The sequence below is a fragment of the Gracilinanus agilis genome, chromosome 4 (genome assembly GCF_016433145.1).
Source record: "Gracilinanus agilis isolate LMUSP501 chromosome 4, AgileGrace, whole genome shotgun sequence".
In the NCBI taxonomy this organism is placed as follows: Eukaryota; Metazoa; Chordata; class Mammalia; order Didelphimorphia; family Didelphidae; genus Gracilinanus; species Gracilinanus agilis.
Window position 1 is genome coordinate 224,929,872 of NC_058133.1, and position 27,483 is coordinate 224,957,354.

The 27,483-nt window shown below is 37.6% G+C and overlaps 1 protein-coding gene across 1 annotated transcript in view; it reads left to right on the forward strand.

The window, feature by feature from the left end:
* The first annotated feature begins 9,671 nt into the window (after positions 1 to 9,671).
* PECAM1 (platelet and endothelial cell adhesion molecule 1) overlaps positions 9,672 to 27,483 on the forward strand; it is a 105,851-nt gene continuing 88,039 nt past the window's right edge. The window contains exons 1-3 of the mRNA XM_044675162.1: positions 9,672 to 9,846; positions 9,944 to 9,970; positions 22,405 to 22,698. Of these exons, the coding sequence (XP_044531097.1) occupies positions 9,813 to 9,846; positions 9,944 to 9,970; positions 22,405 to 22,698 (355 nt within the window). The 5' untranslated portion in view covers positions 9,672 to 9,812. The remainder of the gene's footprint in view (positions 9,847 to 9,943; positions 9,971 to 22,404; positions 22,699 to 27,483) is intronic.

Genomic DNA, 27,483 nt, shown 5'->3' on the forward strand with positions numbered 1-27,483 from the left:
CTCCACATATCTATCAAATCTAATTTTTCTAGGACTTCATTCACCTCTCTTACCCCTTTCTTATTTATTTTTTGGTTTGATTTATCTAAATCTTAACGAGGACTATTTAGATCTCCCACTAGTATGGTTTTGCTATCTATTTCCTTCTTGAGCTCTGCCAGTTTCTCCTTTAGGAATTTGGATGCTATGCCATTTGGTGCATACATATTGAGCACTGTTATTTCCTCATTGCCTATACTGCCTTTTATCAGGATGTAATTACGTTCCCTGTCTTTTTAAATCATATTTATTTGTACTTTGACTTTGTCAGAAATCATTACCACTCCTGCCTTCTTTTTCTGATTTGAAGCCCAAAAGATTTTGCTCAAGCCCTTTACCTTAAACTTGTGTAGGTCTACCCACCTCATGTGTTTCTTGTAGACAACATATGGTCGGATTTTGGTTTCTAATTCACTCTGCTATTTGCTTCTGTTTTATGAGTGAGTTCATCCCATTCACATTCAGAGTTATAATTATCAGTTGTGTATTTGCCAAAATTTTGGTATCCTCTCCTAGTTCTACTCTTTCTTCTTACACTATTTCCTTTTAAACCATTGGTTTGCTTTAAGCCAGTAACCCTTGTCCCCTCCCTTGATTTACTTCCCTTTCTACCCCCTCCCTTATTATTTCCCTCTTTTTATTTTTAAGGCCTAATGAATTCCCTCCCTCCTCCTTCTTCTCCTCTGTCTTTTTTGATCTCCCCACTCCGCTGCTCCCCTTGGTTTATCCCTTCTGAGTTTCTCAGTAGGATTAGATAGAGTTCTATATCCCAGTGGATATAGCTACTCTTCCCTCTCAGGGTTAATTACACTGAGAGTAAGGTTTAAATATTACCTCTTAATGCTCTCTTACTCTCCTTCTTATAATAGTATTCATCCCCTCTCCTTCACATGTCCTCTTTGTGTATAGAATATCCTATTTTTCTTATTCATTCAACTTTCTCTTGGTGTCCTCTACTATTCACCCCCCTCTTTCCCATCCCCCAAATCATCTTAGACCATTTAGTATTCCATCATCTTCCTATGAATAATTCTTCTAATTACTATAATAGTGAATACTATAATAGTGAATTGAGTTTACTACAGAGAATTACACATAACATTTCTCCACATAAGAATACAAATAATTAGGTCTTATTGAAGCCCTTAAAGAGGCAAATTTAAAAAATAAGAGTTTTCTTTCTTTCCTCTCTATTTCTTATTTAGTTTTTCATGTTTCTTTTGATTTTTGTGGTTGGATATCGAACTTTTTATTTAGTCCTGGTCTTTTCTGTGCAATTACTTGGAAATCTTCTATCTTGTTGAATGCCCATACTTTTCCCTGGTAGTATATAGTCAGTGTTGATGGGTAGGTAATCCTTGGTTGTAGACCCAGTTCTCTTGCCTTTCTGAATATCATATTCCAAGCCTTGAGGTCTTGTAGTGTGGAGGCTGCCAGATCCTGTGTGATCCTGATTGGTGCCCCTTGATATCTGAATTGTCTCTCTCTGGTTTCTTGTAAAATTTTTCTTTTACTTGGAAGCTCTTGAATTTGGCTATTATATTCCTAGTTGTATTTTCAAAGTCTAATGTAGAGGGTGATCTATGGATTCTTTAAATGTCTATATTGCCCTCTTGTAGAACTGCAGGGCAGTTTTGCTGAATAATTTCTTTTAGTATGGAGTCCAAATTTCTATTAATTTCTGGTTTTTCAGGGAGATCAATGATTCTCAGATTGTCTCTTCTAGACCTGTTTTCTTGATCTGCCAATTTCTCATTGAGATATTTCATGTTTCCTTCTATTTTATCAGTCTTTTGACTTTGCTTTATTTGTTCTTGCTATCTTGAGAAATCATTAGCTTCTAATTGCTCAATTCTAGCCTTTAGAGACTGGTTCTCCTTTTCAATCTGGTCATTTCTGGTCTTCAGTTTACTTGCCTCACTTTCCAATTGTGAAATCCTACCTTTTAAACTGTTATTTTCTTGCCTGATTTTCGTTTCCAATTTGTTTACCATTTAGTTTGATTTTGGGGCATCTTTCTCCAGTTGGGAGTTTCTGTCTTCTAACCGGTTAATTTCCTTTTGAGCTATTTCCCACTTCTCTTGCCAAATCTCTTTGATCTTTCTCATCATCTCAGATTTCCACTCTTCAAGATCTTGTGACCAGTTTTCATTATTTTGGGAAGGTGTGGATATGATTATTTGTTTGTTCTCCTCTGCTATTTGCTCTGTTGTCAGGATTTTCTCTGTGTAAAAGTTGTAGAGTGTTAAAGATTTCTCCTTGTTGATCTTTCTCTTTTGGGGTTCTTGTGGATGGCTTGCCATTGTGAGCCACGTGCCCTTTCAGGTTTATCCTCACACCCAGGGTCTGTCTGCACTCTTTAGGCTCCTGAGGTCTCAGGTCTAGTTTTTCTCAGGGTCAAGCCTCCTGGTGGTTCCCTTGCTTGTTTCTCTGCTCATTTAACAGTCTCATGGCACTGCTTCCACAGTCATGCACTCCTCTGCACTGGGTCCCCACCCAAGGTCTGCGCCTGTGCTCAGGATCCCTGTCTGCATCTGCGCTCAAGGTCTGTGTTCAAATTCCATGCGTTCTTTAGCCTCTTGGGGTCTTACGTCTTGCTGCTCTCAGGAGCAGGTCCTGGTGGTCCCAGGTTGCTGCCAAGGACTTAATGGATGCCACAAACTTGCTCTAACTCTTGTGCGCTGGTTTTGACCCTGTAGGTGGTTTGAGGGTGAGGGGGTTGCTCAGCTCACATTTTAGTGAGAGCTATTTCACCCCCTTATAGTATGGAAATGCCCCCATCCCACGTACCTTCAATGCTGTGCCCTTTTGTGGGGTCCCTTTGTTCATCTGGATTTGTTTTTATGTCCTCTTGAGGAGTCCTATATGTGTGGGTTAGAAGAGATTAAGCAGCTGCTTCTTACTCTGCTGCCATCTTAACCAGGAAGCTACCCAGGTGTAAGCTTTTGATCTCACTCTGATATTTATCAGGTCAGGAGCTGGTCAAACTCTAGCCTCAGGCTTTGACTCATGATTTTCACTGTGTACTTGATCCAGTCAGCCACACCCTTTATTGTCCTGTCCAGTATCATCCACCCCAAAGTGTGAATTAAGTCCTTGTCCCAACCCCAGACTAGAATTCATTGGACTAGGACTCTGGACTTCTCCACAGGTTTGAAATTTCAAGGGGTATGGGCTGTCTTGTACCTCTGTTTGCTCAAGCAGGGTCTTAGGGTCTGGATGTTGGCTCAAGCATAGGTTCCCAAACCTTGGACTGCAGATATGGGTAAGGAGTGTGAGGTGTGGCTTGCTCTTGGCTCATTCTTCCCTCCTCTCACCCCAGTGCCCTAGATGTTCATTGCATACATTTTGGGTTTTTCTTTTCTTTAAAGTTGTTTCTTTCTGTGTCCTTGTTGACTCTTTCACTCCTCTATTCATTTTATGGTGATATTTTAATCATTGGTCAGAGAGGATTCTCATGGTGGCACCAAGCTACTGAGGATTACTCCACCACCTTGGATCCACCCCCAGAGCTCCACTGGCCTTGTTCTTAACACCGTCAAAGGGTGGGGGTTAAATGGAAACCCAATTCTCCAGAGAAATACCCCCAAACTCATCTTAGGGTACCAAGAAAAAAGGGATGCATACTGGTGTTCAGTTCTCACATTAGCTAAGTTCTACAGTCCACCATAAAGAGAATCTACTCAGCTATTTAAACTAATTTAATTACTTCAAATACATTATGTATTAGTTGATCATCCTTAACTGATTAAATGCATATTAACATAAGTGAATACAAAGGAAATGATTATTAATACCTGTGGAATCACTAAACTAGATAAAAGCAATTGGAATTTAACATAGGGATAAAATAATTGATTTATGATGGGCTAAATTATTCTCACACTTGCTATCTTTTAGTGGTCCAGTTCATAAGATACTAAACCCACTTTAGCCTGGTTCAAAGTAACTTTACTAAAGTGCAGTTACAAATTCAGATCACAATTATGGATGGTCATCTTAAACTTTTTATTAAATCATAAGAATTTAAGGGAAATGGCACTTTATTATTACAATTTTTCCGACTATTATCACATTCTTTTACATAACTCAATAGGGAAGTGGTCTCTTACTCTCACTGATAAGAGCAGCTATCCTGATAATAAAAGGAGGCAAATCCCTTTAGGCTAAAATTAAGATCTTTCTCAACCTTATGGTTTTGGTCAAACATGAATATTTCAGTCAAATATCTTACTTCTGTTTAGACTTTTCTCAAATCCTCTCTGGTTCAGTATGAAAATGAATTTGAGCCCAAATAAGAGGCAATCCAAGATTATATCACTGTTCTCTAATTAGCTAGTCTTAATTCTTGGCTTTCTTATGAATATTTGTAATTGGCAAAATCTATTGTTTTGTCACTGCATTTTGACCAGGGAAAAACATATCTTCTTATTATATTTGTAATCTTAGAATCATAGAATGTTTAGAATCAGTGAATCTATATATCTCACACTCAACCAAAATGATGTTGCAGTTTGTTTCTTTTCCATTTTCTTTATTTCTTTTCTAATCAATGGACAAACATTTTTCCAGTCACTAAGGTTCAAACATACCTTGAGGCATTAAAAAATGTCTTTTATTTGTACTTTGTAACAATCTGAATATTTCTTCCCCCATTGAGTCTTCTCTTGTAACAAAGAAAAACTTTTGAGAAAAAAACAAGAGACGTAGTGATCTGCAGTTATAAATTCTGACATTACACCCCACAGGTACCTTGCCTCTTTACTATTAGGAAGGAAGAGTCTTATCTGTTATTTGATACCAAGATCGGTTGCAGAGTTTTCTCATAGTTCAGTTTCCTCTTAGTTTTTTTTTTTAAAATTTGCATTATTGTAGTCATATGTATTGTTCCCTTGGCTCTGCTTATCTTGCTCTTAATCACTTCAAGTCTTCTTATGTTTTCTGAATTACTCATATTTGCCATTTTTCAGAGTAATTACTGTCATCTAACCACTTGGCAATTGCTGATGGCTCATCTTTAGCAAAATTTCCTCTTATCCGTCTCTTCTTTAACTGTCACTTAGTATAGGATCTCATTTCTTCTTATCTGAACTATTATGACAAGACCCTAACTGCTCTTTTTGTATTTTGGTCTGGGTGGAATACTCATCCCCTGGGATTTGACTTTCTTAACAGTAGGTAAGATTTTGGCCCTACGTCTCTGGGAGGTAGTTCCCTATCAAAACAGATCCTGGGTTAAAAATAAATAAATAAAAATGGATAAGAAAGCTAAGAAAGGAAGGAAGGAAGGAAGGAAGGAAGGAAGGAAGGAAGGAAGGAAGGAAGGAAGGAAGGAAGGACGGGAGGGAGGCAGGAAGGAAGGAAGGAAAGGAAAGAAAGTGACAAATTCCAGACTCCAACATCCTTCAGGCACAGAGCCACTATCCACTATTCTTGCTGCTGCTTTCAATACTGCTGACATGAGAGAGAGAGAGAGAGAGAGAGAATTGAAAAGCTATTAAAAATTCGTCTGTATTACTCTTTCTTCAGCTCTAGTCAGAGAAATGCTCTGGCAAAACACAGTAGTTGTAAATTTATCTCTCTCCTCATCATAGTAGCTCCCTTATGGCCTTTCTTTAATATGTTTGAACATAACTACATATATTTCACCCATGCAATAATTAATCATATTTATTATATTTAAAAGGCAACACAAACAGAAATGCAACCCAGGATTCTATGGACTTATTTAATTCTAACATGAAGACACTCTTGAACCATGCCTTTTTGAGCATGTCCAGTTTACCTAATATGAAGACAGCTGTGTTCCCTACCTTATAGATGGGGGCAGCCTCCTTTGATTGGCTCCTTGTGTCTTTAAAACTGGCAAGACTGAGCTATTTTCTCTTTTTGGCTATTCTTTTCTCCACCATATTTTCTGATATGCCCAGCCTATCCGCCATTAGCTGAACCAATTTCCTTTCCCTCCTCAGTCTCTTATCCTTGCCTTCGAGAAACTACTGTCCTGAGGGTGATTGTGTTTCTGTTCCTTTGCTGTTTGCCCTGAATTTGAGCCATGGGACTGCAGGTGGAGTGGCTTAGCCAACCAGGCTGGCATGGAACCCTAAGAAGCCAAGATGCCTGGGACTCAAGTCCATGGTGGTTTTGGACTTGTAATTAGAACTATGTTCTTTGGGAAACAAACTAAACTATGAACCTAAACTTCACCAGAGATTACAGTGGTGCAGGGAGAGAAAGAGGGGTATTGTGACTTCAAATATTGGGAGTAAGTTTGTGTATTTGTGCTTATACTTTCTGAAGTAAACATTTCTAATTTCTAATCTCACTGCTTGTGGCTAATAGAAATGGGAGCATACCTCTTCTACTTGGGGGAGGAACACTATCAGTGGGGGATAGAGCCAATGGCATAGAACCTAGGACCACCCCCCCAATCCCTTTAAGTCAGTGGTTCCCAAACTTTTTTGGCCAACTGCCCCCTTTCCAGAAAAAAATATTACTTAGCCCCCTGGAAATTAATTTTTTTAAAATTTTAATAGCAATTAATAGGAAAGATAAATGCACCTGTGGCCATCATCGCTCCTCTGGATTGCTGCAGCACCCACCAGGGGGTGGTGGCACCCACTTTGGGAATCATTGCTTGAAGGTAATGGAGAATCCAAAGGGTGGAGTGAAATGTAACATACCTGGCTTTCAGAGAGTGGAAGTCAGGGTAGTCTATGTTACAGAAAGGTAAGCAAACTCTTCAGAAACCAAGGTAAATTTCAGAAAATAGAGCACATGCATGCTCTGGAGAGAGACAGAGGGGAGGAGAGGAAAGGAAAAAATGGAAAAATCTCTCTTCTATGGGTCTGTAGTTTGGGAGGTAGGTTTTGATAATGTCAACATGGAATCTAGAAACCCCCAACTTGTAGCCTAGTAAGATCTGATGAACCCCAAGTTTTGGAACTAGCTTGTAAGTTGGAGACCCCAAAGCTTGTACTTGTTCCCTGTTCCTGTGAGAATCCACCCTGAAGGGATTCTCAGGCTAGCAGTTTCAGACTGAATAATGGACCCTAAGATAAATGACAATTCTCCTCAGGTGGGGTCAAGCCCAAGCCAAGTGACTCTTTAGCACAGTAGGCAGCCCATTAGTCAGTCTCCTAAGCTGAAGGCCCTGAGTTTGAAAAAGGAGGGTGTGATACAGTGGGAGAGACTTCTGGAGACAAGAAGAGTAACTTTATTGTGGATTCTCCCAGGAACAGAGAAAAAGTACAAGCTTTGGGGTCTCCAACTTATAAGCTAGTCCTAAAACTTGGGGTTCATCAGATCTTACTAGGCTACAAATTTGGGGTTTCTAGATTCCATGTTGACAATGAATACATCATCCATTTCAATAGCTGATACACAATTTGTCCACACATCTCTGGTTCTAGATTCTGGCTCTGAGAATATCAAAGCTGGCAAGGTTCCCTTTTCCCAGGAGACAATTGCTCAATACTTTCCCTCCATTTCCCAGAACACACACACACACACACACACAAACACACACGTTCATGCCCTAGTGGCTCACCACCCTTTAGGCTAGGAGAATAAGTCTTTGAATCACATTAGACTCCTTCATTTAGTCCCTCAATTAGGGCAAATTCCCTATAGGATCAAAGAGGGAAATGCTGATGTGATTTTTGCCAGAACTATCAGGCTGCTGTCTCCACTGTCATATTCTCCTTGGCAGCACCAAGATGGTGCTATGTATATATTACATTTGTACATATTGTCTTCCTCTAGCAACAGAATATAACACAAAAACATATCTCAGTCTACCACCTTTCTTTTACATATTTTGTATTTCTGTATTACAGGAGGAGAGAGTGACAAGTAAACAGACACAAGAAATAAACAAACGAAAATACGTGCATATACACAGATTGACCATAATAAGATATATGCAAAAAAGGATGGACATAGGAACATAGAGTTGCATAAACTGAGAAAGTAGAGAGATGTAGAAAGAGGGAAACAAGGAGCAGGGAGGCTTTGATTTCACAATATGTTTCTCTTCCCTTGGATCGTGGATGTCATAGTAAGTTATCACTGCTATGTGCTGATTAAGTTTTCTTGAAATTCCAGTCTTCACTACACCAGTATGCATTTTTCCATTTTTATTTTCAAACTTCTAAGTTCATTTTGAAATAGGAGATTATTTTCCAATGAAATTTTGAGGTTTTTTTTTTCAGCATGTGAAAGAATGACACAAGTTTCAGAAGTTTACTTTGGATCCATAGCATGTTAGCCTATTTTCTCCCAAATACTTACAAATCTCATCAAAGGCTCCCCGAATTGCCTTATTCCACAGGTCCTGAAAATTACCTCTTGAAACCAGCATTTCTTTAATTCTTTTGTGACTTTAAATCTTTTGAAAATTCAAATCAAATCCCTTTTTGTCTATTTTGTTTTGGGTAGGTGGGGAGTGGGGAGCTGGAATGCAGAATGGGAGGAAAAACAACTTGATTCTAACAGCATTAAAAAACAAATGGGTTAAGTAGTATTCTCAGCTCTTCAGTTACTTTTTAATCAAACCTCACTTGGGTCTGGATATTAGGGGTACAGTAAAGTAGACTATAAAACATGGAAAGATGGGATAAGTTGTTTCCTAGACTCTTCCTAGGTCTAGGGCTAGAACATCATCATATCTTGATACCTGCCTTGTCTTAGATAAAATCAAGAGTCCAGGTTTTGGTTTAACTGTGGGTCAGAAATATAGCTCTCTAACCTAATTTGTAAGACACTCAACAATTACTACGAAAGTGTTATAGAGAGGAGGAATGGAACTTATCCTTGAAGCAGGTGACCCAGAAAGTGGGGACCCAATTTTACTCTAGGATGTATAAAATTAGATGATCCTAAAGGCACTTGTCTTTAATTGTGTTTAGCAAATAGTTAGCAAGAATAATTAATTAAAATTCTACACAAGTTTTTTGCATCCTTCGATGCAAAAAGGCTTTGAATTCTGGTCCTGCCATTTTTGGACACCTTTCTTTAGCCCTCAGTCTTCTTTGTAAAATTCTCTCAAGCTTGTAAAGTACTTTTTAATAGTGCAGAGCTATACAGATGGTTTATTATGATTAATTAGAAAATCTTGATATCTCTAGCAAAGCAAAACTTTTTTTCCCAACCAGGGCTTAGCAGTCAGGAAAATTTTATTTAGATTTATGCCCACTTTAGAAATGACAATAGTAAAAGAGAAAAAGTAAAGAGAAAGAAAGAATAGATAATAAAGAGAAAGAGGTATCAGAGGAAAAACCTTCTTGGATGGAAGTAGAGAGAGATTGGAAGAGAGACTGCAGAGAGAGATTGGAAGGTACCCTGGTTAGAAAATGAGGGAGTAGGGAGGTAGTGAGAGCCAAAAGGAAGATTGACAGGTGTGCCAAGACAAATGTCATTTGTGCTTCTTGTTTTCAAATATACTTTAAGAAACTAAACAAAGAAAATTAGTTCAGCAGCCCTCAGGAAAAGGCCAGTCATTTCCTGAGTAGCTATCAATTCCGCCAGAAGCTCATTGTTTCCAGTTTCCAGTAATGGCAGCTATTACCTAACCAGTGAGTACCACAGGCCGTTTGCTATTCACAAAGAGGAAAAAACTTTCAAGAGTGAATCTTAACTTTTCACACTAAGGCTTACTTATCTATTTCTCCTTTCAAAGACATCCCTTCTTACTAGCTTCCCTGGTTGGAATTAACCTGCCACGAATGATCACTCCCAGGTTCTAGCCTGGGCAACTGTTACTCCAAGACAAGATGTATTTGGCTCTTCTGGGGATGCTTTGGTTCTGTAAGTTTTTATTTTCTTCTCTTAGTCCTTAAATTTTGTGGGGTTTGAAGTTTCTGAGATAGTGACACTTTGTCTTTTTTTTTTTTTTTTTCTCCAGGTCCAAGTCTAAAAGGTCAAGAAAACTGTAAGTTGTGGAATTTTCTGCCTCTTTCCCCTCTTTTGTCTTGTCTGGAATTTTGGTCTAGTATCATAGATTTAGAGTCAAAGAGAGTTTGGAGGTCATATAGTCCAAAACTCTCATTTTACAGGTAAGAGAATTGAGGCATAGAGAGTCCAGGTGGGTAGCAAATGACAATCCTTCTGCTACGCTATGTTTCCCTTTTTTTTGGTAATTTTTTAAAATTTTGAATATTTTCCCCATGTTTCCTACTTGAGAATTTTATAAATTAAAATTAAATTGATTTGTTGATAGTTTTATGGATGGATAAAAGTCTAGAAATTCCTTTTTTGGAAGATCAGAAAGACCTATAAAAGTATGATTCTATTAGCACACATGAAAAAAAATGCTTGGTCCAAAATTGCATTTAACTATATTCTGGGAAATGTGTTGAAAATTTTGATTCTAAATAGACAGCTGTTTATTTGGGGAGAGGGGAAATGGAAGAAGTGAACCACCTCCTAATCTGTATTTTTACTTCTTATTACCAACCTCTCTTCCTTTCAGCACAAAGGGTATTATTAGAAACCAGCAGAGTTTAAGTGATTAATTCTGCTGTGTTTTTTTTTTTCCGTCACAAATGATTGATTGAGTTTACGTTTGATTCCGACACCAAGCAACTCAAGAGTGCTGTGATTAGAGAGACTGTCTCCTCTGTTGTATATCTTGGAAGTCTAGCTTTTTGACAAAGTGAAAAATAGGTATTTAGAAATTTGGTCTGGGATGATAAAATATATGTGAATTGAAGGATTGGTTTTAGGATTTTGAAAGAGATCAGAATATTTATGAGGTCTGGAAACAAAAAGTAGAATTTTATATACAGTATACTTTAGTTGCTAAATGGGAAGGAGATAAAACTGAGGCTTTGGAAAAATGGGTGGAAAGTTATTGTCAACAAATTAGCCTTTAAGTTTAAATTACTTATGAGTCTCATCTAGGGAGGCAGCATGAAATAGTAGAGATCAGTGGAGTTAGAGTTGGAAAGAACTGGGTTCAAATCCTTTCTCATTTATCAGTTATGTGACTGTAGGCAAGTCAGTTGTTTTCTGTGGCACCTCAGTTTGCTCATGTATAACATATAGCATTGGACTCTCTATAAAAGGCTGTGACCTTTTAAATCCCATCTAGTTCTAGATCTGTGTCTGGATGTGTTTTACGTGTGAGTGTTCAGTGCTCTTTACACTTTTCAAAGTGCTTTCACTTGTGTTTGGTCTTTATGATAACCTTGCAAGGTAAGTCAAGCAAGTATTATTGTCTTCATTTGATGGATGAAGGAGGATAAACTCCCAGGAATAGAAGTGAGTTTTTCAAGATACTACAATGAATTAGTGGTGGTAGAGGAATTGGAACTCAGTTCTTCTGTTTTAAAATCCACTTTCCTTATCCATAAAATGGGAATGATATACTAGTCATTTTTTAGGGAAATATTGCCCCCAGGATTGAAATTCTCTTCCTCATCTCTACCTCTTAGAATCTCCAGTTTCCTTTTAGTCTGACCTCAGGAACCACCTTCTGCATGAGGCTTTTCCTGGTCCTGCCAGCTGCTTTTCTCACCAGAGTTACCTCAAATCTGTGTTTTATAAATATTTTGTATATGCTTATGTGTGGGTGTATATACACTTACACATATCTATCTGTGTAGCTATCTCTCTGTCATCTCTATCTATAGCTGTGTTGTTGTTCAGTTGTTTTCAGTCATGTACAACTCTTTGTGACCCCATTTGGGATTTTCTTAGCAGAGATATTGTAGTGGTTTGACATTTCCTTTTCCAGCTCATTTAACAGATAAGGAAACTAAGGCAAACAAGGTTCAGTGACTTGTCCAGAGTCACATAGCTAGTAAAGTGTCTGAGACCAGATTTGAACTCAAGGAGATGAGTCTTCTTGATTATATATTTATACATGTACCTATATTTATACCTTCTTCCCATCAGAATATGATTTCCTTAGAAGTAGGGACTATTTCAATTTTATCCTAATTCCTCAGTGCCTACCCTTGTTTTTGGCACATAACAGAAGATTAACAAATGCTTATTGATTGATGATTGATTGATAAGAGCAGAAAGAACTTTGAAAAACTGGAATTCTGTCCTTTTCCATTGGTAAATTGGTAATTTTAGTAAGAATTCCCAGGAATTTAAGACATGGCTCTTGGTTATGTGCAATGTACATTTGGTCTAATCATTTCTCTCTGGACCCAAGTTTCCTCCTTAGGTGATCTTTAAAGTCTCTATCAATTCTGATGTTTTATAAAGATGGCAGTCCATAATCAAGAGGGCATTTGTTCCTTAATTGGAAAAGATTGAGGGGAGGAAGAGATCCACTTGATTTAATCCACTGACTTCATCTTGGTGGAGCTCCTTATATGAGCCAGTGAGGTGATCAACTTGGGATAGTGATAGATTGTGGTCATACAGCTAGCAAAAATAAATTGGTCCCCATGACAATTGAAAAACACAACTTCGACCTTGTAAAGTAATGCCATAAACCAACAGAACTGACCAGCTGCATATTTGAATGACTAAGTGCATGGGATATTGTTTAAGTCCAGAGAGTGGGTGGGGATGTAGACTCCAAAGAACCATGGAGGAGGCCAGTGGAGAGTGGGATGACTAGAGGTTGATTGCTGGATGCTGTTATGGCAGTAGCCACAGAGGAAAGAGGAATGAGACCAAAGAAGAGAGGGAGACATTTCCTGTGGCCTTGTGGCACCAATAAACCTGGTTCTCAATGAAGCTTGTACCTTAGCGGTTGGCTGATGTTCTGCGCTCATAGTTCTATCAGGCACAGATCCCAGTCATGACTTCTTAAGAACTGGGAAGAGGAGAGAAGAGCCATAGATTAGGGACCCACTGAGTCCCAGAACTGTGACAGACAGATTTTAGAGGTCCTCTCACTCCTTTCTTATCCAAAACATGAATGTCTTTCGCATCATCTACAAATAGTTCCTCTGGCTTCTAAAGAAATGCTTTCAGAGAAAGGGCACTTAAGATAGTCCTTTCCATTTTAAAAAAACAGCCCTAGAGGCAAAGTGACTCAGTGGCCTAGAGTTGGAAAGTCCTGGGTTCAAATGTGACCCGAGTCACTTCCTAGCTTTGTGATCCTGGGCAAATCACTTAACCCCACATCCCTAGCCCTTCCCGCTCTTCTGTCTCAGAACCATTACTTGTACTGATTCCAAGTAAGGGTTTAAAAAAAAAGTCAACAAACTCAGCTATTATTATGAAATTTTTTTAAAATATAAGATATTCCAAAAATCATATTGCATTTAAAAACTTTAGTAATTATTAGCTTAAGGCTATTAAATTAATAATTTATTAAAGCTTTAAAATGCACTATGATTTTTGGGATTCCTCATATTATCCTTATATGACTTTCACCCAGTGGTCTCAGTTCTGCCTTTTGGGATCAAGTAGTAATCTAATCCCTCTCTCACTTGATGGAAATTATCATATGCCTTTTACATCTTTTCTTCTCAGGCAAATCCTCTCTTCCTCCCCTCCACTACCTCTCATTCTTCTTTCAAAGACAAAAGCCTTTTAATCATTCAACAACCTAAGGAAAACTTTTACATGGCTCAGGGAATGATAGAGGTCTGGACTTGGAATCAGAAAGTTTTGAGTTAAAATCCAGTTTCTGACACTTCCACCTTGGGCAAATCATTTAACGTTTGCCAGCCTCCATTTTCTTATTTGTAAAGTGAGGATAATAATAGCACCTACCTTTAAGGGTTGTTTTGAGGATAAAATGAGATAATATTTGTAAAGTATTTTGCAGACCTAAAAGCACTTTATAAAATCTAGTTGTTATTATTTTTACTGTTATTGTATTAAAATTGTATCTTGTTCTGGTCCCCTGACTACTTCCTTCCCTTTCCCCTAGTCAATATAGTAAGTTTATAAGTAGCTAGTATATAATAGCAATAGCAAGAAGTAAGACTGCAAAGGGGAACCTAGAAGTCACGTACAGACCATTTCAAAGATCAAATCTGTAAATTATTTCATATATTAATAAAAAACTGCAGCTAAGAGATATGCGCTGAATCAGGAGAAGCCAGCTGGACTTTGGGTCCTCTGATATATAAATCAGATAAGTTCAGATTTCTGCAGTAAAATCAGAAGAACACTGAATGGTGCCAATCATTTTGAGATAATGTGAATGTGCTAACTTTCAAGTTTTCCTGACAATTTGAGATGATTTGGATATATTAATGAACTATCCCCAAGGTGGTACAGATAAGAGATAGTCAATTCCCCTCCCCAAACCCTACAAAATGAAGACTCTAAATTCCTGTCCTCCAAGCACTCTTCTGTCTCCTAAGGGTTCATACCACTTGAGTTTTCCCAACTCGAATCCATAGTGGGTGATTATCTGTGCCTTTTCTCTATACCCTTCCCCATGCTGGCTGCTTTTCTTCATTACACTATCCTACATCATCTGCCTCTGTACCCCCTTTTACTGCTTTTATTTGTATTTTCTTTGTGTTTGCCCTTGTACTTTCTATGCCTTATTAAAGTGTAATTGCAGTCTCATTCTCTGCTGCCATCATTATCTTTCCTGGGGAGTCTCCAAAGAGCTGAGTATGCCTGTCTCATTTCATAATTTCATAAATTAACTATCAATTTATTACTATTATTATTGCTGTTGTTCAGTCACTCAGTTATGCCTGACTCTTTGTGACTCTGAACCATAGTCAATCCATGGGAGTTTCCTTGGCAAAAATACTGGAATAGTTTGCCATTTTCTTCTTCAGTGGATCTAGTGAATTCTTTCGGCAGACAATCAATCAGAAGTTATGTGATTTGCCAAAGGATCACACAGCTAGGAAGTATCTGAGGCTGGAGCTTGGGTTTTCCTGACTCCAGGCTCAGCACTCTATCTACTGAGCAACCTAACTGTCTAGTAGGCATACAGAGGTCAAGTGACTTATCTAAGATCACACTGCTGGAATGTGCCTACAGCTGTATTTAAGCTTAGGTCTTTCTGACTCTAGGCTCAGTGTTCCTAACAACTGAGCCATGGCTATCTCCATTATTATTATTTCTCATTTAGATCTTTTCTCAGGTCTTTACTTCTGAGTTTGAAACGTCTTGTTTCCAGAATACAAAGCTGTTCTTTAGAACCTCATGCTTGTAATGTAAATCCAGGGTTCCTATAGGCAGTTCTGCTGCCAACTTTTTCTTTCTTTGAGTCTCTGTTTCCTTCTCTATACAATGAGAGTACTAGACTACATGACCACTAAAGCTTGTCTCTAAATCTAAGACCTCTTCCTTGATGTCTATGAGCCTTAGCAGGATGGAGGCCTCACTCAACAGGTATTTCTTGTTTGGTCAAAAAAATCTAGTAATAATAATACTATCCTCCATGATTCAGATAATTTGCTGGAATCCACTGGACAGTCAAATACTGAAACTGAAGCTTAAATATTTTGGCCACATAATGAGAAGGTAGGACTTGTAGGAAAAGTCCCTGATGTTGGGAAAGATTGAAGATAAAAGGAGAAGGGGACAGGACAGCGGAGGATGAGAAGGATAGATAATGTCATGGAAACAACAAACATGAATTTGGGCAGATTCTGAGAGATGATGGAGGATAGAAGGGACTATGGCCCATAGGGTCATAAAGAGTTGAACACTATTGAACAATAACACCTTCCATGATCCAGTAACATTGGTCTCCTTGTTGTTCCTGGCATAAGACTCTACATCACCCCATTCTGCATTTTTGTTGGCTGTCCCCAATGTCCAGTGTTCTCCCCCTCTTCATCTCTGTCCTATGGCTTTTCTGACTTCCTTTAAGTCTAAGCCAAAAGCCTTGCTTTGCAAGAAACCTTTCTCTAACCCCCCTTAATGCTAGTACGTTCTGTTGACTATATCTAGTTTATCCTATCTCTGTCTTTTTTGTAGTTGTTTTCATCTTTTTTTCCTCTGTTAGATTATGAACTCTGAGAGTAGAGGATTTTTTTTTGCATTTTTTTTTTGCCAAACACAGTATTTGGTACATCTTTTATTATTGTTTTAGTTATTTCAGCTATGTCTGACCCTTTGCAACCCTGTTTGGGGTTTTCTTGGCAAAGGCACTGGAGTAGTTTGCTATTTACTTTTCCAGTTCATTTGACACATGAGGAAACTGAGGCAAACATGGGTAATGTCTTACCTAGGGTCACACAGAGAGTAAGTGTCTGAGGTTGAATTTGAACTCAGAAAGATGAGTTTTCCTGACTCTGGGACCAGAACTCTATCCACCCCTTCATCTAGTTGCCCATCTGGCATAAAGCAGGTGCTTAATAAATACTTCTTGATTGACCAAATAAGAAAATGCTGCTGTTGGTTGCCTATTCCAGAGTCCAGTCTAAATCAATTTAATTAAGCAGGTATTCATAGAACCCTTACTATGTGCTCAGAAATTCATGAAGGATACAACAGAAATTTAAGAAATTCTGTATGACTTGAAGAATTAACTCTTTATTATGCCCCAAAGCTTCCTAAGCTCATCCACAGTGGGCAAGGGAGGCCAAGTAGCAGAATATTTATTCTAGGGACCAGAAACATAGGACAGAGAAGCATGAGAACATAGTCAACTTCCATTATGGATAGGAGCCAGGATTCCTTGCTAGCAGAGATTGTAAAGGATTATAAAATGTTAAAGGTGAAAGGTATCTTCCCTGAAACTTGCCCATAGGTTGATATATATACCTAGTAGTCATTCAAGACCTCTGGAATCTATTTTTTCTACCTTACCCTCCTTTTGGATTTCCACCTAATGAGCTCCATAACTTGGCTGCCTGTTGTGTGAAATCCTCTGGATGTCAGAGAGACATCTCAAGCTCAATATGTCTAAAGCAGAATCTTCCCCTGCCCAACTCATTCCATTTAGAACTTTCCTCTTTCTATTGCATATACCACCATTCTTTAGTCTCCCAAATTTGTAACCATGGATTTATCCTTAATTCTTCATTCTCCCTCATATCATGGATCCAATCAGTTGCCAAATATTGCTGGTTTTGCCTCCACATTATTTCTCTCTTCATTTTTTATACAAAAAAACCTTACCTTTTGTCTTAGAATAAATATTGCATATTGATTCTAAAACAGAAAAATGGTAAGGGCTAGGCAATGGGGGTTAAGTGACTTGCCCAGGGTCACATAGCCAGGAAGTATTTGAGGTCATATTTGAACCCAGGACTTCCCATCTCTGGGTCCGTCCACATTATCTCTTGTACTCAATCACTTCTCTTTATTCATATAGCTAGTTAGACCCATCTCCCCCTATCCTGGCCACTCCTCATTAGATTATTGGAATGTCCTAATTGTTCTCAAGTCTTTCTCTACCTCAGGCCATTCTCATTCCATCCATATTTTACCAGCCCTAAGACCCTCCTCATTTAACCACTACATTCCTCAGATTCATCAGTTGTAAAATAGGAATAATAGCTCCTATCTCATGGGCTTGTTGTGAGGATCAAATGAAATAATATTTGTAAAGTGCTCATTAAGGTACAGCGCTTCATATGTAATTGGTGCTAAATAAATGCTTATCCTCTTCCTCCCTCCCCACATTGCTGCCAAAGTGATTTTCCCTGTTCAGTAAATTTCTATTCAGTAAATTTCAGTGAGTTCCCTCCCTATTTTCTTTAGGGTAAATTATAAATTCCTAAACTGCCTCGGAGGTTCCTTTCCAGTGTCACTGGACATTATGCCCTCCTCCTCACTGCTGATCCAGTCAGTCTTTTCCATGCCTCACATATCTATTCTTCTGTCTCCTACCTTTGTGCCTTTGTCCCTTGTGTCAGCAATATGCTCCTTCACATCAACTTCATAGAATCCCTCTCCTCTTTCAAGATGAAGATTATGTGCTATCTTCTACGTAAAACCTTATCTGATCTCTGCTGAACTCCAGCCTCCAACTGCTTTGTGTCATTCTTCCCTAACTGCTGTATAGGTAACTTCTTAGTATTTATGCTCTTTGTCTTTATTCCATATAGAATTCTAGCTCCATTCTCTCAACAATTGCCCCCCACCCTCACCCCATCTCCAATTCTGGAATTGGATCAAATCATCTTGGTTCCTGGATTTGGAAAGTCAGCCTATTCTCCCATCTGTGTAATTTTCTGGACCAAAGTGCCCTTCCTTAGCCTCTACTCCTCTATGAATATTATCTTTCTCTATTAGAATGTTAGTTCCACATAACGGACTTCTCTACTAGCAGCAATGCAAGGATCCAGAGCAAGGCTGAGGGACTTATGAGAAAGAATACCAGCCACATTCAGAGGAAGAACTGTGGGAGGAGAAACACAGAAGAAAAACAACTGCTTGAACACATGGGCTGTTGGGGATATTATTGGGGATGTAGACGCTAAACGATAACTCTAGTCCAACTATCAATAATATAGAATTAGGTCTTGATTAATGATACGTGTAAAACCCAGTGAAATTGTGCTTCGGCTAAGGGGGGTTAGGGAGGCTTGGGGGATAGGGAAAGAACATGAAATATGTAACTAGGGGAAAATATTCAAAATTAAGATTAAAAAAAAAAAAAGAATGTTAGTTCCAGGAATTTTCTTTACTTTGGGATTTGTATCCCTAGCACTTAGAATAGTGGTTGGTCTTATTGAATAAATGCTTTATCATTCATTCATTTATTCATATGTGTTTATTATTATTAAACATAAGTTTCTTAAAAGAAGATTGTTCATTCTTTGTATTTTTATCCCCGATTCCTAGCAAGGTGTTTGGAATTTGGTAGATCAGGGGTTGGTCAGCCAAATCCAGTCCAGTGCTCATTTTTTGTCAAATGCTTATGAACTAAGAATGATTTTTACACTTTTTCAGTGGACTGCACAGTAGCAGACCTGACCGGATTTGATCCTTGGCTGTAGTTTGTCTTGAGCACATGCTTAAGAAATGCTTTTGATTGGGGGTAGCTGCATGGCTCAGTAGATTGATGGGAGGTCCTGGGTTCGAATCTGACCTCAGACATTTCCTAGCTGTGTGACCTTGGGCAAGTCACTTAATCCCCATTGTCTACCCCTTACCACTCTTCTGCCTTGGAACCAATATACTCTATTAATTCCAAGACAGAAGGCAAGATTCCAAGACAGAAGATAAGGGTTAAAAAAAAAGAGAGAGAAAAAAGAAATGCTTTTGATTGATTGATTTTATTTCTCCTAAGCTTAACTTTTTAAAGTTTCATAGGAAACTCCCTCATTCAAAAATATTGGAATTTGGGAAATATGTCAATCAATCAGCCAACAAGCATTTATTTTCTATATGTCAATAATACAAAGAAATACAAACAAATAACACAAAGAAAAAACCGGAAATAGTCCCTGACCTCAAGGTACTTAAATATAGAAAAAGATGCTATAGATATATTTGGGGGTAAGGGAGGGAGGCACGAAAAAGCTTCATGTAAAAAGTGTTACTTCATCTGAATCTTGAAGGAAATTAGGGATTCTAAGAGGCCAGAATGAGGAGGGAATATACTCCAGGCCTTGAGGATAGTCAAGACATGGAATGTCATAAGGGAAAAACAATAAGAAAGACAGTCTGTCGGGACCATAGAGCGCATGAAGGAAAGTAATATATGTAACAAACTTTGGCTCCTCCTCCCCTACTCATTGAAGTTTCCCCAAAACATCTATTTCTATGACTGGCAAGTTTAGGATTGCTCTGTCTTGAAAGGTAGGTTACATTTGCAAAAACAACAACAACAACAATAACTGGAAAAGGTGGTTTATTGTCAGGTTATGAAAGGCTTTGAGTGCCTAACAAAGGAATTCTATTTGGCCAAATAGATAATGAGAGGCAGTATTCCATAGTGGAAAGAGATCTGGCTTTGGGTCTGGGAAGACCTAGGCTTAGCACAAGCTGGCTGGGTAACTCTAGGCAAATCACTTAGCCTATCAGTGCTCCAGACAACTCTTTAAGACCTGGAAGAATCTTTAAGAGAAGAAGTTGCAGAAAAGATGCTGACCTTCAAGAGTAGACATTCCTCACTGTCAGCTCTTTACACCAGTGAAAAGAGAGACCCTGTTCCTGTCCCCTATCTCTAATGCTATGGGAACTTGTGAGGTTTATTGAAGAGGGGAAATTACTTTGGATAGCTTGGAGTGGGGAAGAGACCTGAGGCAGGTACACCAAATAGGAGGCTATTTTAATAATCTAGGTGAAGAATGATGAGGTCTTGAACTGAGATAGAGGCTAAAGGAATGGGGAAAAGGAAATATATATTAAAGAGGTATGGAGGTAAAAGTGGCAAGACATTCTTTTTTTATGATCTCTAATTTAATTTTTCATCTGGGGATTTTTGATTTGCTCACTTTCTAGTTTTTTTATTTGCATGCCCAATTCATTGATCTTTGCCCTCCCTAATTTGTTAATATCTGCACTCAAAAATATAAATTTCCCTCTGAGTACTGCTTTGGCTATATCTCACAGATTTTGGTAGGATTTCTCATCATTGTCATTCTCTTCTATGAAATTGTTAATTGTTTTCTATGATTTGTTCTTTAACTAACTGATTTTGGAGAATCATATTAGTTAGTTTCCAATTAGTTTTTGATTTTTTTTAACTCAATGTTCTGTCTTAGTAACAACTCTAAGACAAAAGGGAAGGACTGGGAAAACAGGGATAATTGACTTGCCCAAGGTCACAGAGCTAAGAAGTGTCTGAGGACAGATTTGAACCCTGGGCTTCTGGACTCCAGGTCTGGTGCCACCTAGCTTCCCATGTTCCTTTATTTTTAAGACGTGGGTCAATGTGAGTGAGGAATTGAGAATAATACTGAATTGAGAATTACATGACTGGTGTCCTGATTGTGTCATGAAGAGAAATAGAGAAGTTTAGAAGAGAATTTTGTGGAGAATGATTTTGAGTTCTGGTTTGGACATGGAGAGTTTTGTATATAGACTATAAAATCATGCCTTCTCTCAAATTTCCCTTTCTAGGCTGAAAAGTCTTTTAGTTAGCTCTCATAAAGTGGTTCTCCTTACCCTCTGAAACACTATTTAACCTCATAAAAAACAAGAATGACATCAGAAAAGAAACTTATTTTCATTTAGTAATATTATCCTTCCTTCTTTGAAGGCTTTGCTTAAAATGGCAACCCGAATGTCTCTGTGTTCTTAGTGCATACTCACTCCATTTTAATTTAAATAAGGATGAAATAGAGAGGTAGCTTGGGGTATTGGTTATAAAATTGATATGGGGAGTCACTAAGACCTAGGTTCAAGCCTTGCCTCTGATTTGTACTGTGCAAGTGATCATTGGGAAATATGTAACCTCTCAGAGTCCTCAGACAACTCTACAAGACTAAATTAAAGAGGATATGCCAATCCACAATGGGAGGAGTCTTTACATGGAAAATTCCTCACATTAATGAAATTGGAGAAGGGGGAGTCACCACCATCAACACAGAACAAGGTTGTATTTTCCACATCATCCAAAGGAGTTTCATGTTAGAAGCATAGATTTAGCTGGAAAGGACCTTAAAGATCATCTAGTCCAACTTTCTCCTTTTATAAATGGGGAAACTGAGGACTGGAGAGGAGAAATGCTTTGCTCAAAATTACACTGAGTTTGGGTATCCTTGAAAACTGGAGGAAAAAAAATTCATTGTTTTAAAATTGGTCACAAGTTTTTCTTTTTTTTTTTTTTCAAAACTAAATGAAACAGAGTCAGCTAGGTGGCTCAGTAGATTGAGAGCCAGGCCTGGAGATGGAGGGTATTGGGTTCATATTTGGCCTCAGACACATCCTAGCTGTGTGACCCTGGACGTCATTAAAAAAAAAACAAACACCTTACCTTCCATTTTAGAGTCAATACTGTGTACTGGTTTTAAGGCAGAAGAGTGGTAAGGGCTAGGCAATGGGGGTTAAATGACTTACCCAAGGTCACATAGCTAGGAAGCATCTGAGGTCAGATTTGAACCCAGGCCTGGCTCTCAATCCACTGAACCACCCAACTGCTCCCCTGAGCAAGTCATTTAACACCCATTGCCTAGCCTTTACTGTTTTTCTATCTTGGGACCAATACATAGTATTGATTCTAAGATGGAAGTGAAGAATTTTGGGAAAAAAAATACTAAATGAAACAGGTTGCATCAGTAAGTGACATGCTATCTTTTGTTTAGCTAGAGGCAGGCTTGAGGCTGGGACAGGATTTTTCATAGAATCATAGGCTTAAAGCAGATAAGGGCTTTTATGATCAGCTAACCCAACCCCCTCTTTTTCCAGAGAAGAAAACTGAGGTTCTGAGGTTGTGACTTGCTAATTATCAAAGATTCCTGGACTTAATGGCCTTGGGAAAGGAAACTAAAGTATGATTAGATTAAGTGTCATTTTCTCCAATAAAGAATGTCATTTCTTTCTGAAATGATTTTCCCCTTTCTTTACATTCAGCTTTCACTATCAACTCCATCGAGATGAAAGCAGAGCCAGGCTGGGAGGTGGAGAATGGGAAGAACCTTACTCTGAATTGTCTCTTTGACATAAGCGCCACATCCAAGCTTCAGTCTCCACACCAGGTTCTATTTTATAAGGATGATATTCTGATCAAGAACATCACTTCCTGGAATAAAAAAGAGAGCTTTTTTATTCAGGCTGCTCGATTATATGACCGAGGGAATTATAAATGTACCGTGATTCTGAACAACAAGGAGAAAACCACGAAAGATTATTCAGTTTCAGTAAAAGGTGAGGACATTATCATGGGACATTGCTAAATCACCATCAACCTAAGTTTGTTGGCCATGTCTATGTAGAATGACTCAACAATCTGTCATTTCGCACGTGTCAGGAATCAGCAAAGATTGTAAGAGAGGGGAAGGTTTTGAAATATCTGGAGATAATATTGAAATCTTACCTCTGATCCTTCCTAACAGTCACTTAATCTCAATTTCCTGATCTGTAAAATAAGAAGTGTATAAGTGGAAATTTTATATCCTTTGGACTTCATCTCCCAAAATTCTCCCCTCATCCCAAGGTTCCTTTTCCCCCTGTTTGTTTACCTGCATCCTTTACATTATTGTATTTAAGTTTTGGTTAATGCCACGTGAGGACCTTGATTAAGCCTCCCTGATTTCTCTAACTCTCTAGTTAAATATTAATAAATTTTTATAAATATTATACTTTGGAGATATTGAATATTAATTTTTAAATCTACAGAAGGTCATACTAGATGGCTCTTGATGTTCAAAAAAAATCAAAATCCAACCTCAGAATTTACTAACCGTGTGACGCTCAGGCAAGCTCTTTTACCTCTGTTTGCCTCCGTTTCCTCAAGTGTAAAAGCATATATTAAGTAGCCACTATATGCTTGGAGCTGTGTTAAGTACTGGCCAATAACATAGACAAAAAAGAAACAGTTCTTGCCCTCAAGATACTTATATTTTCCTTATATACAAAGTAAATACAAAGTAATTGAGAGACATTAGGACCTCTAAGATAGAGACCTCATTTAGGAGTTACAACTTGAGCTGAACTTTGATTATTTATTTTAAAAATATTTTTCCGTATTTACATGATTCATTTTCTTTCCTTCCACTCTCCCAGAGCCAACAAGCTATTCTACTGGGATGTACAAATGTTTGTTTGTTTTTTAATTCATTAATTTTTTAAAAATTGAGCTGAACTTTGAAGGAAACTAAAGATCTTAAGAGGTAGAGATAAGGAAGATGTACAAAGGTGTGGAAATGGGAAATGGGATTTTGTGTGTAGGGACCAGCAAGTACACCAGTTTTGGCCAAAATCTAGAGTAAATGAAGAGAATAATGTATATGAAGCCTAGAAAAGTAAACTTAATCCAGATTGTAACTTCAAGGTAGAATCAGTAAGACTTACCACCTGATTGGATATAGAGTGAGAAGGAGAATAAAGAGTTGAGACCAGATGAATATCTTACATTTTATAGTGCTTTAAGGTATTGAAAACACTTTAAAAATATTATTTCACTAGAACCTCATAAGAAGGGATTAGTACTATTATCACTATTTTTAGATGAGGAAACAGTCTTAAATGACTAGTGTAAGCTTAAAAATTAATATATAATAACTCCAAGTATTTTATTTTATAAGACTTATTAATAATCACTTGAAGTAAAAGGAATAAAAAGACAAAAGTAAAAGCCTGAGTAAAGCCAGCTTTCCTACCCATAAACACAGAAGAGAGAAAGAGAGTGAGGTTACACACAACTTATTTACAAAACGTGAGGACAGCAATGTGGGAATGAAAGAAAAAGGAATTTTGGGAGATGGAGTCTTTAGGGTACAACATTTTAACTACATATTATTCCATGCTCACATAGCTGGTTAGTGTAGAAGATGGGACACTTTATGTGTTAAATTTATTGAATAAAAAAATCTGTTTCAAAAAATGACACTATCAAGAAGCTTTGTTTCTTTGCCAACACCTAAGACAACAGATGTATAAATCATTGTTGCTGTTTGGGTGTGTCTAACTCTTTATGACCCTGTTTGGATTTTTTTTAGCAGAGATACTGGGCTGATTTGCTGTTTCCTTCTCCAGCTCATTTTACAATAAGGAAACTGAGGCAAATAGGGTTAAGTGACTTGCCCACAGTCACACAGTCAGTAAGTGTTTGAGGCCAGATTTGAACTCAAGAATATGAACCTTCCTGACTCCATGGTTCCATCTTGTTGCTCCTGAATAAAGCATAGAGACCAGCTATTTTCCATCTTGAAGATGATATAAGATTGAATGGAGATAAGCTATAGCATAAAGAATTAAGGTTAAATGTGAGAGAAAAAATTGGTGACCAGAAAATTTTAAAACATACTCTGATACTTTGGGCAAGTCACTTAACTCCAACTGCCTAACAGTAAGTTCTTCTGCCTTGGAACTTAGTATGAAAGGTAAGAGTTTAAAAACAATTTATATTTATTTTTGTTATATTTTGAGGTCTGAGTTGTTACCCTCCCTTCCTCCCAATTCTGCATTAGAGAAGGCCAACATACTTTTTGAACAGGATTGCTTTAAAAAATCAACCTGCTTGTCATTTCTTACAGCACAGTAGTATTCCATCACAACCATATGCCACAATTTACTCAGTCATTCCTTGATTTCTTTGCCACCACAAAAAGAATTGCTATACATATTTTAGAACATAAAGGCTCTTTTTCCTTTTCCTCCACAATTACCTTGAGAAACAGTGGCCTTGTTGGGTCAAAGGTATATACAGTTTTATAACTCTTTGGGCATAGTTTAAGATTGCTCTCCAAAATGGCTATATCAGTTCACAATTCCACTAATAAGTGTATCAGTGCCCCAATTTTTCCACATTCCACACAACATTTGTCATTTTCCTCTTTTGTCATTTTTGCCAATCTAATAGGTATCAAATGGTACCTCAAAATTGTTTCAATTTGCATTTCTCAATCAATAATGACTTAGAGCATTTTTTCACTTGACTATAGTTTTGATTTCTGTTCATATCCCATTACCATTTATCAATTGGTAAATGATAATCATGATTTTTATAGGATAAGTAATATATTCTATTACTCTTTTGTGTAATGATTTGTCCAGTCATTCTCCCAAATGATGGGTATCTACTTTGTTTTCAATTTTTTGTTTTTTACAATCAAAAAGTGCTGCTATTAATATTTGGCATATATGGGACTATATTTTTACGCTTAACTTCCTCAGAGTACATGCCCAGGAGTAAGATTACTAGATTAAAGGATATGATAGATTAGTCACTATTCTCACATAATTCAAAATGATTTTCCTGAGTGACTGGGCTAATTCCCAGCTTCACTAATAGTAGCCAACTTCCTAGAGAACCTTCTGTCTTTGGACCTTAATTTTCTTGGATTATAAGATATGTTAGCTGACAGTTTCAAAATATTTTGACAAAATGCTTATCACATTGTTGGTAACCAGTGAGACTCATAGCCTATTCTTTTGTTTTTGTATTTCTTACAAAAAGAAACATATTTATGCAATCTTGCCATTATGTCCAATAACTTCTCCCTTTTCTGTTCTGTTTTCATTTCCACTTCCCTACTGTCACTTAGATTACTGAAATAATTTTAATAAACAGTCTCATTCTCTCCAGACTTTACCTATCCTATGTATTTTGCACAGATCCATCCCCTGTTCAAGAACCTACAATTTTCTATCAGATTAAAAATTAATTCTTTATCACCACCTTACTTATTTAACATTATCTTACCTTATTGTGCTTATAGAAACAACATAGTATAATGGAAATGCATTGGCTTGAAAGCCAGGAGATCTGGGTAAAATTGAAGTTCAATCATTTTCTACCAATTGGATGAAGGACAATAAGGAAGAATACTTTTGTTTCCTCAGATTCATCCTGGTATCAGTTTCTGGAGATCAGGACAGTGGGGTCTTTTTTCCTTTGATTCTCCGCCAAACAAGACTAACGTTTTCTTTCTTTCTTTTTTCTTTTTTTTAAAGTTTATCTAATTAATTAATTAAGAATATTTTCCCATGGTTACATGATTCACGTTCTTTCCCTCCTCTCCTCCCACCCCCTCCCTTAACCAATGAGCAATTCCACTGGGTTTTACATAACACGTTTTCTTTCTAATGGCAAGGAAAAAGAATTAATTTTGTTCCTATAAACCCATTCTTTCCCCTACCTTTCTTTACTCCCACCCTCACTGTGGTATCTTGGTATATATAGCCTGCTACAGTGGAAGGAACATGAAGGATTTGGAGTTAAAGAGAGTTAAAGAGATCTGAGTTCAAGTCAAGACTTATCAACTGACAGACCTTAGATAATTCAGTTACTTTATCTGTAAAATTAGGATAATAGTATCTAAACTTCCTACCCCCCAGGCTTGAACTGTTTTAATTGAAATCTTATTCACTCTTCAGAGGTTCCCTACTTAGTTACTCTTTTCTGATCATTTCAGTCAATATGTAGGTCTTCAATTTCTGACCACTCACTCTTATCTGTTCTGTACATTTTGGGTAGGAGATTTATATTCACTTTAGTACTTGACAATTTTGTCTTTCTTTGATCATTTCAAGTATGCAAATAATTTTGGCACCTAGGCAACGCTGTTGAGGATGGTGGTAGATATGGGGCATCGTAAGCCTGTTGTGGGATTGCTGCAACCCAGGAAGGACCTGGAGTATCTTGTCTATATGTATGTGTGTGTAAGGGTGCATTGGTGTGTGAGCTAAACTCAAGTTTTTCCCCTTTACCCTGCAGAAGGAGTACAAGTGCTAGACAGTGTCTTACATTTTGGTGGCCAGGATTAATGTTCTGACCTTTCTATCCTAGTTACACATCTATACCCAAGGAGAATTGGGAGTTCTTGAAGGCATAGATCATGTCTTGAGCTTCTTTTTATCCACTCCATTGATAGCACCTCACAAGGTGCAAGACATAATATAGAACTGATAAAAGGCTATTGTACTAAACTACGAAGTTTAAGAATTAAAGTTAAAATATATATATATATATATATATACGTATATATA